This window comes from Solanum verrucosum, unplaced genomic scaffold (assembly GCF_900185275.1).
Source record: "Solanum verrucosum unplaced genomic scaffold, falcon-dt-bn FXZP01000009.1, whole genome shotgun sequence".
Classification (NCBI taxonomy): domain Eukaryota; kingdom Viridiplantae; phylum Streptophyta; class Magnoliopsida; order Solanales; family Solanaceae; genus Solanum; species Solanum verrucosum.
The window spans coordinates 2861929-2874563 of NW_026020231.1; the positions used below are offsets into that span (position 1 = coordinate 2861929).

The 12635-nt window shown below is 36.1% G+C and overlaps 3 protein-coding genes across 3 annotated transcripts; 1 reads left to right on the plus strand and 2 right to left on the minus strand.

Moving 5' to 3' along the window:
• Positions 1-1670: 1670 nt before the first annotated feature.
• On the plus strand, positions 1671-4295 carry LOC125832659 (aquaporin NIP6-1). Its single transcript, XM_049511860.1, has 5 exons — positions 1671-2101; positions 2245-2469; positions 2559-2753; positions 2887-2948; positions 3674-4295. The coding sequence occupies exons 1-5, from the start codon at positions 1868-1870 to the stop codon at positions 3876-3878; spliced, it is 921 nt and encodes a 306-aa protein (XP_049367817.1). The 5' UTR covers positions 1671-1867; the 3' UTR covers positions 3879-4295.
• Positions 4296-5202: 907 nt separating this feature from the next.
• LOC125832671 (uncharacterized) lies at positions 5203-5584 on the minus strand. Its single transcript, XM_049511871.1, has one exon. The coding sequence runs from the start codon at positions 5579-5581 to the stop codon at positions 5237-5239; it is 345 nt and encodes a 114-aa protein (XP_049367828.1). The 5' UTR covers positions 5582-5584; the 3' UTR covers positions 5203-5236.
• A 508-nt stretch (positions 5585-6092) lies between these two features.
• Positions 6093-10065, minus strand: LOC125832661 (60S ribosomal protein L7-1). Its single transcript, XM_049511861.1, has 6 exons — positions 9955-10065; positions 9238-9430; positions 8449-8549; positions 8226-8363; positions 6556-6658; positions 6093-6442 (listed from the first exon to the last, which is right to left on the minus strand). Exons 2-6 carry the CDS (start codon positions 9418-9420, stop codon positions 6227-6229), a joined length of 741 nt encoding a protein of 246 aa, XP_049367818.1. The 5' UTR covers positions 9421-9430; positions 9955-10065; the 3' UTR covers positions 6093-6226.
• Positions 10066-12635: the final 2570 nt, after the last annotated feature.

Genomic DNA, 12635 nt, shown 5'->3' on the forward strand with positions numbered 1-12635 from the left:
CTTAGTAATAAATAAAAAGATTCCTTTGCCAATATGCACTTTTAGTATATATTTCCAGTTAATCTTTTTACTAAAAGCAGTGTATTTTATTTAGCACGAAACCCCATGTGTTTGTGGATCAGTGGATGCCTTTTATTATTCCACTCAACTTTAAGTTGTCATCGTTTAATTTGAAACCTCTAACTTCTTTGAAAATAAAATATTATTTGAATTTAATTTAACTTTAAAAATTAGCTTAAGAGATGAAGATCGTTTAAAATTATATAAAAAGTTCAAACTTTCTTCCCATTGTTGACTTCCTCCCAGTACGTACATGGCTGGACATCTAGAATTTAGGCAATTTAACAAGCGGTCGAACATGATAAACGAATGTGTCTCTAGTTCTAATAACATCTTAAAAAATAAACATTCGATATAACTCTATCCTAAAAGCTAGCTCAAGAAGTGGAGACTGTTCAATACCACCCAGAGTTAAGTATCGACTTTACACAGGGCTGAAATCTAAATTTGAAATATGTAAAACTAATTTAATGTACTCTACTAATTTGTATTTATTTAATATATTAATATGAAAGTTACTGAATTCGACTGAACTCGTAAGGAATATTCTTGCTCCACTCCTGCTGATATAATACCCATTATTAAAAAGAGAAACGTTCTTTATTAGAACTGGTAACTTCAGTACCTTAGAAGTCATGAAATGTAGAGAAGTCAAAGTGGAATATTGTCAAGTGAATTGTTACAGAATCTTCCAGCTTATATAATGAAGCACTTTGAATTAATGTTAAATACCTCTTTTAATTAAAACTCGTAGCTAGTTACTACTCTCTATGCATGACAAATAACTTTTAGTTCTAGGAATCTATACGTTTTGATTTTAATTTAGAAGGTTAGTGGAGAAATGGACTCATCCATATGTTTTATATAAGCACTAAATGAAAGGCTAATGGAAGGTAGTAGAATAAGCATGGTCAACCTGGTGTTAAGATTTTATTCATCTTTTCTCCTAACAATTAATCAAGATGATTTACTTTATTAAAGGAAGATGATTATAAATTGATTTTTGCCCACTTCCAAGAAATTCACCTACCATGATTCTTCCCCTAGCTCCTGTTTAATTTTTCATCAAAAGAAAGCAAAGATAGCAGCATGGATAACTAAACAACGCGTGTGCAAAGACTTTATTTCAATGACAATAATAACATTTTAGTGTATTCTTACGGACGGAGAGACTGTTTTCAATAGACCTTGAACTCAATAGCAAAGATGCAGCATCAATAACTAAACACCGCGTGTCCAAACACAAATTTAACTTTCAAATATATGTCAATCTTTAAATATCAACCAATTCATGTCCAAACGTCTGCGTTGTTGCTGGAGAAAAATAGTCAGCTCCATGATTATATTTGTATAGTGAATTGGATCTTGTGTTCAATAACAATATCAAGTGGAAACACATGACTGCTGTCTAGAGTTCAAATGCTTTGTTCTTTTAAATCTTCCAAATACAAAGGATTTTGATTCTTGCCCCACTTTCCACTTCCAAAAATCCCACTTTCCTTTTCAATCTTTCAATTCCATCCACAAACTTTTTCTCCAAGTCAAACATTCTTCATGGTTAATGATGCAAAATAGAACTATAAATAGTATTCACTGGCCAGGCTCACTGTCAGTATACACAAGGACAAAGTAGAGTTAACTCAACTTTGTCTAGCTATTAATACATTGTAAGAGTATTTGTGTAATTCTGCCCCTGACTTCAATTACAAACTCTTATTTCTCGGTCTAACTTGATAATCTTTGAGAAATAGGCCTCTTTTCGACTTTAATCTCACAGGAACACGTTGTTGAGAAATCAATAGACACGATGGACCCTGAAGAAGGTGTATCAGCCCCTTCAACACCAGCAACTCCGGGAACGCCTGGTGCTCCTCTCTTTGGTGGATTGATCAAGCATGAGAGGAGAAACGGAGGGAATGGCAAAAAATCCTTTCTTAAGAGCTGTAAATGCTTCAGTGTCGAACCATGGGCATCGGAAGAAGGAACCTTGCCTGCTGTTTCATGCATGTTACCTCCTCCTCCTGTTTCATTAGCTAGAAAGGTGAGAAAAGTACAACCAGAGACGATGATTCAGGATTTAAATTACGTTATTGATATTTTTGTTAAAAATGTTGAGTTCAGTTGAATGTGTTGATTATAGGCGAATGCAATGTATAGCTGATATGAAGATTGGTTTTGTATCAGGTGGGAGCAGAGTTTATAGGTACTCTGATACTGATATTTGCTGGGACAGCCACAGCCATAGTGAACCAGAAGACACAAGGCTCTGAAACATTATTTGGACTGGCAGCCTCGACGGGCCTCGCTGTAATGATTGTGATTCTGTCAACTGGCCACATCTCTGGAGCTCATCTCAACCCTGCTGTGACTATTGGTTTTGCTGCTCTCAAACATTTCCCCTGGAAACATGTATGAATACACGCTCTGTACCACTTAGGACTCATTTGTTAGCACTTAACGGATTGTTTATTTTGCATGTGTGTTAATTTTTTTGACAGGTTCCTGTGTACATTGGAGCACAAATTATAGCATCATTTTGTGCTGCATTCACATTGAAGGTAGTTTTGCACCCAATAATGGGTGGTGGAGTCACTGTTCCTTCTGGTAGTTATGTTCAAGCTTTTGCTTTGGAACTCATCATCAGCTTCAATCTCATGTTCGTTGTCACTGCCGTGGCCACTGACACTAGAGCTGTAAGCATTTACTCTTCTGATGGTTTCTCTGTTCTTACTTGTCAATTCATAAATGGTTTGTTTATTTATTCATTTCCGAAATTTACTCACATCCGATATTTAAGCTAGGGTTGTTTTTCTTGGCAAACTATAGGTAGGAGAGCTTGCGGGAATTGCTGTAGGAGCCACTGTCATGCTCAACATACTAATAGCAGGGTAACTATCTGCAACTCTTGCCCTGTTTTAGCTGTAGTCCTATGGAGTTCATTTTTGCATCTTGGAGTATTCATCCAACAAGTAACAACAATCCTTTTTTTGGGCTCAACCATAGTCTCCTGAGCTACGACTACCTAAAAATCAATATCATGTCATGTAAGACCTATTTAGGGGAATGGTTTTTCATCTCATGGCTCGACCTAAGACTTCTGATTAAGGGTGAAAAAATTTATATCCATTCCTACCATACTCTTTATTTGCACAAAGATCTTCAATCAAGATTGAGTAGCTATTTATTTCTTGGAGTGTTTTTCATGCTGATAGAAAAGTTCCCCTGAAATGAAGATCCATGTACTAGTTAAAGTGTTTGTTTGTCCAGCTAAATGGAAGCTTTAGAAGTTACTTTGGATGCATAAAGTAGCAGCTTACTTGAATAAAATACTTCTACCTCTTCTTCCATTTATGTGATACTTTTTCTTCTTTTAACTTTGACAACTTTTTCAAGCACAATTTTTTTCTCTAACTAATAATTCTCAAAATATCTTTTCAACACATAATTACTCCGTCCAAACAATGATCTGACATAAAATGAATGAGCACTAAGGAAGTAATACATATACAATAATGAAATAATGACATCTTCCATGGGAATCCCTTTAGTAGCCTGTGAAAAAATAAGACTCTTAAATAACAGTCTCTCACAATTTGTATTTCTTGTGTTTTAGGGAGACAACTGGGGCTTCAATGAATCCAGTGAGAACCCTCGGACCAGCAGTAGCAGTAGGAAACTATAAAGCCATCTGGATCTACCTCACTGCTCCAATTCTCGGAGCTCTCATTGGGGCAGGAGTTTACTCTGCTGTCAAACTGCCTGATGAAGTCGGAGACAATCATCCAAAGCCTTCCCTGGAACATAGTTTCAGAAGGTAATTCATCAGTAACACCATCAAACCATGATAATCGTCTATATTAGTAGATGGTGTGCAGTTCTATGAATGTAAAAACATCTGGAAGGCAAGGGTGGGTTGAATAAAACAAAATCTTTCCACTCTCTTCAAATGTACAGATTTTGAGCAAGATATAACTTATCAAAGAACAGATTCGAGCAAGATATAGTGACAGAGAGAGAAAAGAAAGGAATGAACATTGGTGAGCTACTATTGACAAAACTTATGCGATGTGTAGAATTGGTGAGTTTTTACTGGATTGTAAAAGAGATTTCTGTATAACGTGTCTAAGTTGACAGAACTAGTGCCAAATGAAGTGCATATTCTTTTTCTTATTCATTTGTCTGAAATCTTGGATGGGTATGAAGTACAACTAAGAGTCTCCTACATTGTCTCTTCTGGATAATTCCAGCCATTGTGAATAATTAGGAAGCCAGCTAAACTGCACTGAAACAGATACAAAATATGAAAAAAAGAAGTATTGTGCATACATATACTGCCAAATAGGCACAGGGGAATCCAGCTTATTATCATACTAAAAGTTTTCCTTTCTGCAGTTAGAGCGCATAACTGGGATATAACTCTCCGTATTGAGTTCAACCTAGGCATGAAATTGTTAACTCTGTGCACTACTGATTTAACTATTAAAATTTTCACCACCAACATTTTTTTTTTCTTTTATAAACATGTTTCAGTATTGATCATTTACCTCAAGAGATGGCAAGTAAATTGTCCGTTTTCTGTTAGGTCACTTGAATGCAAAAAAGGACAATTTACTTGCTTTGTCACTTGAATGCTAAATCCATGTGAAAAGCAAATTCAACTACCTTCAAAAGAGGTACTAAAAAAATAAGACAGAAACAAGGAAGCCCAAAATCCGCTTTCGTTGGTAGATTTGGCTATTTAACTTGGGACAATAAAGCAAGCAAAAACAAGATCCAAAGTCCTAATAACTGCAACAACAACTATTCTACCAAGTGTGATATATATAATAAAGTCATGGAAATTAGATAAAAATATGATGTCAAACTTGAAGGAAAAATCAATAATGGAAGCCAGAACAAAAACAATTCACTATTTCTGGGACTAATTTATTTTATCTACTTCATATGTATTACTTTGTCATGAGTAAATGGTTACACATTCTACACTGTTTGCAATAGAATTCCCATTACGTCTCTCTGTTATAGTCCTTTAATTTACTCTTTTAAGTTCTTCCTCAAAAAGAAGAAAAAAGGCAATTTATCCAGTTCAAAAATTGAAAAGATTTAAATGATGAAACAAGGAAATTGAGCGTCGGGAAGTACCAAATTGTATGATCGGTTTACTCCAAGTAACCGACTAAACCATCTGGAGTACTTTAGCTTGAACGGATTGATCGGGCCTCCGGCGTATGAAGGATGATTTGTAGAGAGAAAATGCGAGAGCAGCGATAAGAGTACCAAAGACGTCGGCAACAGCGTCCTTGGTAGATGCACCTGCTGACCTGAAAAAACCCAGTTCGTCGGCGACCTCCTTAGCGGCGCCGGCAGCGAGTGAAATAATGGATCCGACCCAGATGCTCCGGCGGCGGATGAAAGGGTAACGAGTTTTTTCCGCGAGAAGAGTGAAAATGATAGCAATGAAGAAGCAGAAGAGGATGTGGTAAAGCTTATCAGGGGCTATCCAATCATCTCCTTCCTCCATTCCTTTTTTGTTTGCCCCAAACAATTACTCAAACCAAAAAGGAAAAACTAGCTAAATGGATCATAAATTGATTAATTATTTTGCTTTTTATATGAGAGTATTTGCTTAATTTCCCTACCAAAAAAGGGCTGGTCGCCATTAGATCTTCAGTCAAAATAACAAGTATGATATTGGTTTTACTTTTCTTGTACATATCATATGCAAATATCAATCATCCTTGATTATTCATCGTTTCCAAATGCCTCGTTGTTACTATTACAACTCCGTTTCTTTATTAGCCTTGTTTATCAACTTGGGATCATTTTATTTTGTACTAAAGATGGACCTGAGTACCACCGGCTCACTCCAATTTGTTCTCATTTCGTCTTCACAACGATAGGATTAGTGCAGAAGCTTTCAACAGTTACATAGTATAATATTGGTCCTACACAAAAAACCCGGACTACGGTAAATGGATTTGGCTTCAAGACACAAATAAGAAACAACCCACGAAGAGGCTACTGAGATCCACGGACGGTAAAAAAAATGAATATCGTTTTAACTACAATTCTTCTGCATCATACGAGAAAGTTTTAAATGCTACATACTTAGATGACACTATCACAAACAATGATTACACCCAACAAATAGACCCACTTGAATATGCTAATTCATCTTGCTGACCAGTTCATTGATGTGATCCTCACGATTGCCTGAATCGCCCCCATCCAAAAATCGTTTTTTCTTACCCTGCAATGCCTTTTCTGGCTTGGTGAGAGCAAAGGGACACAGGAAACTAGTGACCTCTTTGAAATGTGGACCAACGTTGGCAATCTCAGTCACTACGTCTTCTAAACATAAAATACCATTTTGACCCAATGCCTGCAAACAGTAAATAGTTACTACACAGGAACTCCCACAAACTATATACTAAGATGATAGATGCCTTCAGCAACTTGTAAAAGGGGAAAACAAAGGAATTAAATTCATGGTACCTGTTCAACAACTTCGTTGCTGGTTAAAGGCACTCTCTGATTGTCAATTTTTCCAGCACCTTTCTTGTAAATCAGATCCTTGATGCTCTTGAGATTTGGATATCTTCAAAAGCATGAACAGAACCATTAAGACATATTCTACACAGCCCATAGTTAATGACAGCAGAGGAATACAGGGAATTTTTTTTTTGGACAAGGACAGAAAAGAAATGCAAAGACCTGCTAAAAACATTTTGTTTTACATGGTTAAAAACTTAAAATTCCTGCTTAAAGAAGGGATATATAACAGCAATTTTGATGTTCTGCCAATATCAGGCATGGTTTCCAAGTAGATGGTGACCATTAGCTGTAAAAGCAGACCTATATGATCCCGGTGTAAGTATTATTATTAACCTCCTGGTGTTGTATGATGTTAAAAAATTTCTTCTTCAAATGTAATTGTCTTCAAATTGGTGGGACCGTAGATGGATGATTATTCAGGGATAGCTGACACTGAAATATATATATGATAAAAAATATGCTACAGGAATACATAAACTTAATTAAGGTTCTCATTTTCCTCTTTCTTGACATACAGCAATTTAACTATCAAAGAAGCAAATACAGATTTTGGTATGAGGAGAAAACTGCACTCTTCAAAAGGAAAAAAAAGTATTGAGATAATACAAATATTCAAAATAAGGTCCATTAGCAGCTCTAATATGAATGTAAAATTAAATTTCTGGGACAGAGAAAGTCAGCACCAATCAATAGAACATTGAAGAAAGGGGCAACAATTGTCTCCTTCCAAAGAGAAAATAGCACAACTATTTGTATGCTTGATTGGGCAAATGATGCTTGATTGGGCAAATGCTAACACGTAGATATTGCTTACTTCTTAGACAATTGCTAAGGCTTCCATGTTGTAGAATGAGGTGTTTACTAGAGATTTTGCGTGAAAGACACACTAGATGCTAATATGCCATGCAAACATCATAATTAATGGAAGAAAAATATATCATGTTAAAGATAGCTTTAAACTTGAAACAAGCAGAGTCATGCAACATTTGTACAACTGAAACATAGAATTGACCTGCTGTTACGAGTCATTCAAATTTTCTCCTATTTAGGAAATTTCATTTTTGCCTTAGTCAAACAACTTCCTACATTTAATGTTAGTACCCCCATAGCTAGGGTATGCTTAGTTTCAGATCCAACCCAGAAGGTGGACTGTTTGGATACAGCCTACTATAGTTATGCATTAAGAAAAAAAGATATGGAAATGTCAAGCGAGGAACTTGTCCAAACTTATTTAATGCTGCAGGACATCAAACTGTCATGCAGTTGTAAGCATCAGTTATTCCAACACAGCCACCAAAGCACCTTCATGCTGTAGTTATACTAGATGTCTAACAGCACATTTAACTTGACAAGACTGACATAGCCAAGAGAGAGAAGGTAAAACACCTTGTCACATGTATCAAGGACTAGACACAAACAACGGGGACAGGGAAAAGTACTCAGCCAAAACCAAGAAACTAGTAAGATAAAAAGGTGAGATCACCCGCTTTCCAGCAAGCGTAATGCCTATAGTTTTACTGATTTGAGGTTGAGTGCTTTAAGGATATCCAGTAAAATGAGTTCATCAAATGTCATGCAGCAAAATAACAGAAAAGGCTACTTAAACCTACCCATATGTGACAAAAGGCTCCACCTTTTGCAGGATTTCCAATATTCTTGCATCTGCCTTCACAAAAACACCATTGAAGATTTTCCGCAGCCTCAAAGAGTACAAGAGCTTTCGCGTTCTTGGATGCATATCAGATTTCCTGAAGTGAAATACAATTATTAGGACCCAAAAGTAAGTTACCCTAGCCTAAAAGTAAAAGTATGATCATAAAACCAGGAACTCACCCTCCAATGCGTATGACAAAAAGGAGACTGGAATCAGAAGTGACAAAAGCTCGCCTGGATCTGTTCTTTCCCCTTTGTTTCATTTGGACAAGGTCCATCTCCTAAATATATTTACAGCAACTCAGATGAGAAGAATGTTGAACGAACAATAAGGCAAAAGTAGTTCCAGAGTGTTGTGCAGTCCTGATCCCCTAAATTTTAACATATAATGAATCTTTCCTTAATACATTTTTGTCCATACTGCTTCACAAGGTCTTTTACCATCTTTCTTCTAGAAATTGCACAAATACTGTCTCGTCTCTTTCTTGGAGCGTAATTAATTGTGTATTATGACTATCGGACCCCTAGAGAATGCTAGTGAGAAGATTTGACCACATTGATTTTCATATTCAGGAAAGACAAAGGATGCTGGTTACTTGCAAGTGATTATAAGAAAAATTGGAGATCATTTAGTTTAGGGACACCAAAATAAAGGACAAGTGAACCTGAGTAAATATCACACCTTACATACACATATATCAAAACTTAACAATTGTCACTGCCACTGCACCACAAAATTCCTGATAAAAGACTCTACAACTGATAAAGAAACTCAAAACAAAAATAAAATGCTGAAGCCAATAGAAAAAAATGGAAACATTGAACGATTGCTTGATGAAATAAATTGAATGCGTCACTAATAAAAAAATAATCAAAAGAAGATGTGTGCAAGTAATAATCTTACAGTTGACGAAGGGAAAGAACTGAAATTCAATTTAAACAAAAGATACAATTCATAGATTCACATACCTTATCCCTGTACTCTCGAATGAACTGCTCAGGCTTCTTGATAACAAAATTATCAGATTTAAGTCTCTTGACTTTCTGCTCTAGCTGGAGTTTTCTTCTAATTGCCCATTCTTCATTGTTCTTCCTCTTCTTTAAAATCACTTCTGGTATATAATTTAGAGGCTGTGGCATCTCCTCTGCCATTGTTAACTATCTCTGCCAGGAGATATGGGCAATAGTAGAAAAAAACAGTATTAGATATATGGACAATCAAACTTCTCAAAACACTAAATTTAACTCAATTTAGGGGATTGACTTGAATAAGTTGATCTCAAATGCTTGAAATCATAAGAAATTGTAAAAACTGAAAACAAAATTCTGAATAGAATGATACGGAAAACAACTTGAATTTTATGAATTTCATTCAATGAAATGCAAACTCACAACATTAAGGTAAATATTTTAGGTTTATATTAACAGACATGTCCATAGCATTAATTTTAGGAACACTCAAAGCTAGACTCACGTCCCGACATTTGAAGCGATTATCATATAGAAAAAAAATGATTTGCAAATTAATTAGTAAGAAACACAGAAAAAGTAGCTAAAGCTCACATATATATGCATTCTAACAGAAAAACCCAGTACGAAAATAGAGATATAGGTTAATTTATATTTTGGAGAGAAAGTGATAGTGATACACAGAGGTACGACAAATAAAGAGAGAAAAAGACTTACGATTAGATAACGCCTCTGGAGAGTTACGCCGACGAGTTGTTCGCCGGAGAGGAGCAAGTCCACAGACGAGGTTCAGTGGCGAGGGAGGTTTAGGGTTTTGGATTTTGGACTGGAAAAGAGGAAGAGAATAATAAGGCGATTTGAGAAATCAATAAAAAGAAGGGCCGGATCCTTATGAAATTGGGCCTCATGATATACAAATGTATTGGGCTTTTCAATTCGAAATCAGTGAGAACCAAGTCCACTTAGACACGGGAGAGAATTAGGAATTTTGTACTTTAGCGGCAGTTAATTAATAATAATATCTTAATTATCGCTAAATATGTTTTTAGATGCAATTACACTCTTTGTAAATATTCTTAAAGCCTATAGCGATATTGAGTACAATGACAATTAACTAATGCCGATAAAAACTTTAGTGTTCTTTCTTAATGTGCATATTTATTAACGCTAAAAACTGCTTTTACAATAGACCCTTTGGGGTGACACAGTGGTTTATGTAACGACCCTAAAAATGAAATAGGAAGAACTAGAGCCTCACATGTGTATTGAAGTTGGTAACTTGATTAAATAATGTAAATCGGCTTTTTGAGTTTAGTGCAAAGAGATTTGGGGTCCGTAGATGCTGCCAGTTTTTGACATTTTAATTTTTAGTTGAGGCTTTGGGAATTAATTAGTTATTAGATTAAGGGCTTAGGGGGTCGGTTAGGAGTTAATTAAATGACTTATATAAGGTTTTAAGTCTTTTAACAAGTCATTTACTCTCTTTTCCCAAAATCAAAATCCCAAAGTCTTCCCTCTCTCTATATTTTTCTCTAACTCAAAGAAGAAGATGAAGTGGGAGCTAGGGTTGAGGATTTCATGGTGTTTCTTCTTCAATTTTCGTGGGATTCATGAAGGTTAAGGTATGAGAATCATTTATCCTTGATTCATTTTCCATTCAAGGAGCCAAATCAAAGTGTTTTGAAAGTTCTTCAAAAACTCAATAAAGTCCTAATTTCGGTTCTAGCATGGGTTCTTGCATTAAATGATTTTTAATGATGATTTATGTTATTATTGATGTTTATTGATGGTTTTAAGAAAGAAAAGTCCATGAATCCATATCTTTCCAAGTTTCCTAAATTTGGCTTATGAAGTGGGTTGAATGTTTATGATTGAATGATGATGGATAAATGCTTAGGTTGAGTTGAGTAGTTGATTTCTATTATTATCTATGTTTATCTATTGAGAATTGTTGAAGAATTGAGGAATGGTGATTATGGCTTTGGAAAAGGGTAAGTTGACTGTAACACCCCGACTTTTCAAAACGTCTAAATTAACTCGTATCTTCGTGGAAAGACAAGGAGGGTGAGTAATAAATTAAGAATCATGTGGTATGTCCTATTTTAAGTGTTCAAGTGTTGCATCTCAAGTTTTGAAGTTAGGTAAGTGGCAAAATAAAAGTTGGCGGAAGTTATCGTAAGTTCCTTTTTAAAGATTTCTCTGAAATTTGGGTCAAATGTCTTGGAGGTTTTCTCCCAATCTATAAAGAGTTATGGGGCCCACAAACTATTGAATCGAAGGTCTACGAGTCTAGTTTCCAACACATCAAACCGTTCATTCATACGACTTCAGAATAGAGAGATATTTGCATTTTCGTGGGACTGCGCAAGCAGGCACGTGAGGTGGGACCCTAGGTCGGTGGAAAGTTGTATATATCTTCTTCTTCGAGTTTTTTCTTGATTTTAAGCTAAATATACAGAGAAAACATATAAACCCATTTTTAGGATCAAGTGAAATATAGATTTTCTCGACGTAAGTCCTTGACGAAAGTTGTTCTACGCGTTGGGCTCAATAACGTGGTATAATTTGTTTTATCGATTGCGTAGCATATCACATTTTAGTGTTGGGACAGCAGGGGTTTGAGTATATTTGAAGGTTTTGAGGTGAATTACGAACCTAAGATCGAGTATCGAGGGAGTTATGAGTTAAAGTCTTTAGGCCACGTGAATTTAGCGAAAAAAGTATGTTAAGGCTATTCTCTTCCTATGGCATGTTTCCTTAAAGCTCAGGAGCAATGTAATTGAGTTGTTATCGTTGTTATACTTATAGCTATTATTGTTGATTGTTGGCTGCTCGAGTGCGTATAATCCTCTCTTATCGAGATTCTTATTCAGTAGTAACATTCGTATGTTGGACACGACTTAGAGGCTATTTGTATAGGTTGTCTATAACTAAATTGCTCACTTTTAGCTGTTGGATTGTTATTGTTGCCTTTGGGCTATTGTTGTTAGCTGCAGGAATGTGATCTATGCCTAGCAGGGTTATGTTCTGCCTACAGGGCTATATGGATGCCTAAAAGGGCTATGAGTTGCCTACGGGGCTATATTGATGCCTAGAAGGGCTATGAGTTGCCTACGGGGCTATATTGATGCCTAGAAGGGCTATGAGTTGCCTACAGGGATATATATTGACGCCTAAGAAAGTTATGTGCTTCCTACAGGGCCATGTTGTTGCCTAAGAGGGCTATGAGTTGTCTATAAGATATGTTGATGCCTAAGAGGGCTATGTGACTGCCTGCGGGGCTAGGGGTATACAGGTTGATTGGCACCTTCCGGGCTTATGGGGGCCTGAGTAGGTGGTCTTGTGTGTTGTTTGTACCTACCGAGCTTATGGGGGCTTGGTTAGGTTGTTGTTTTATT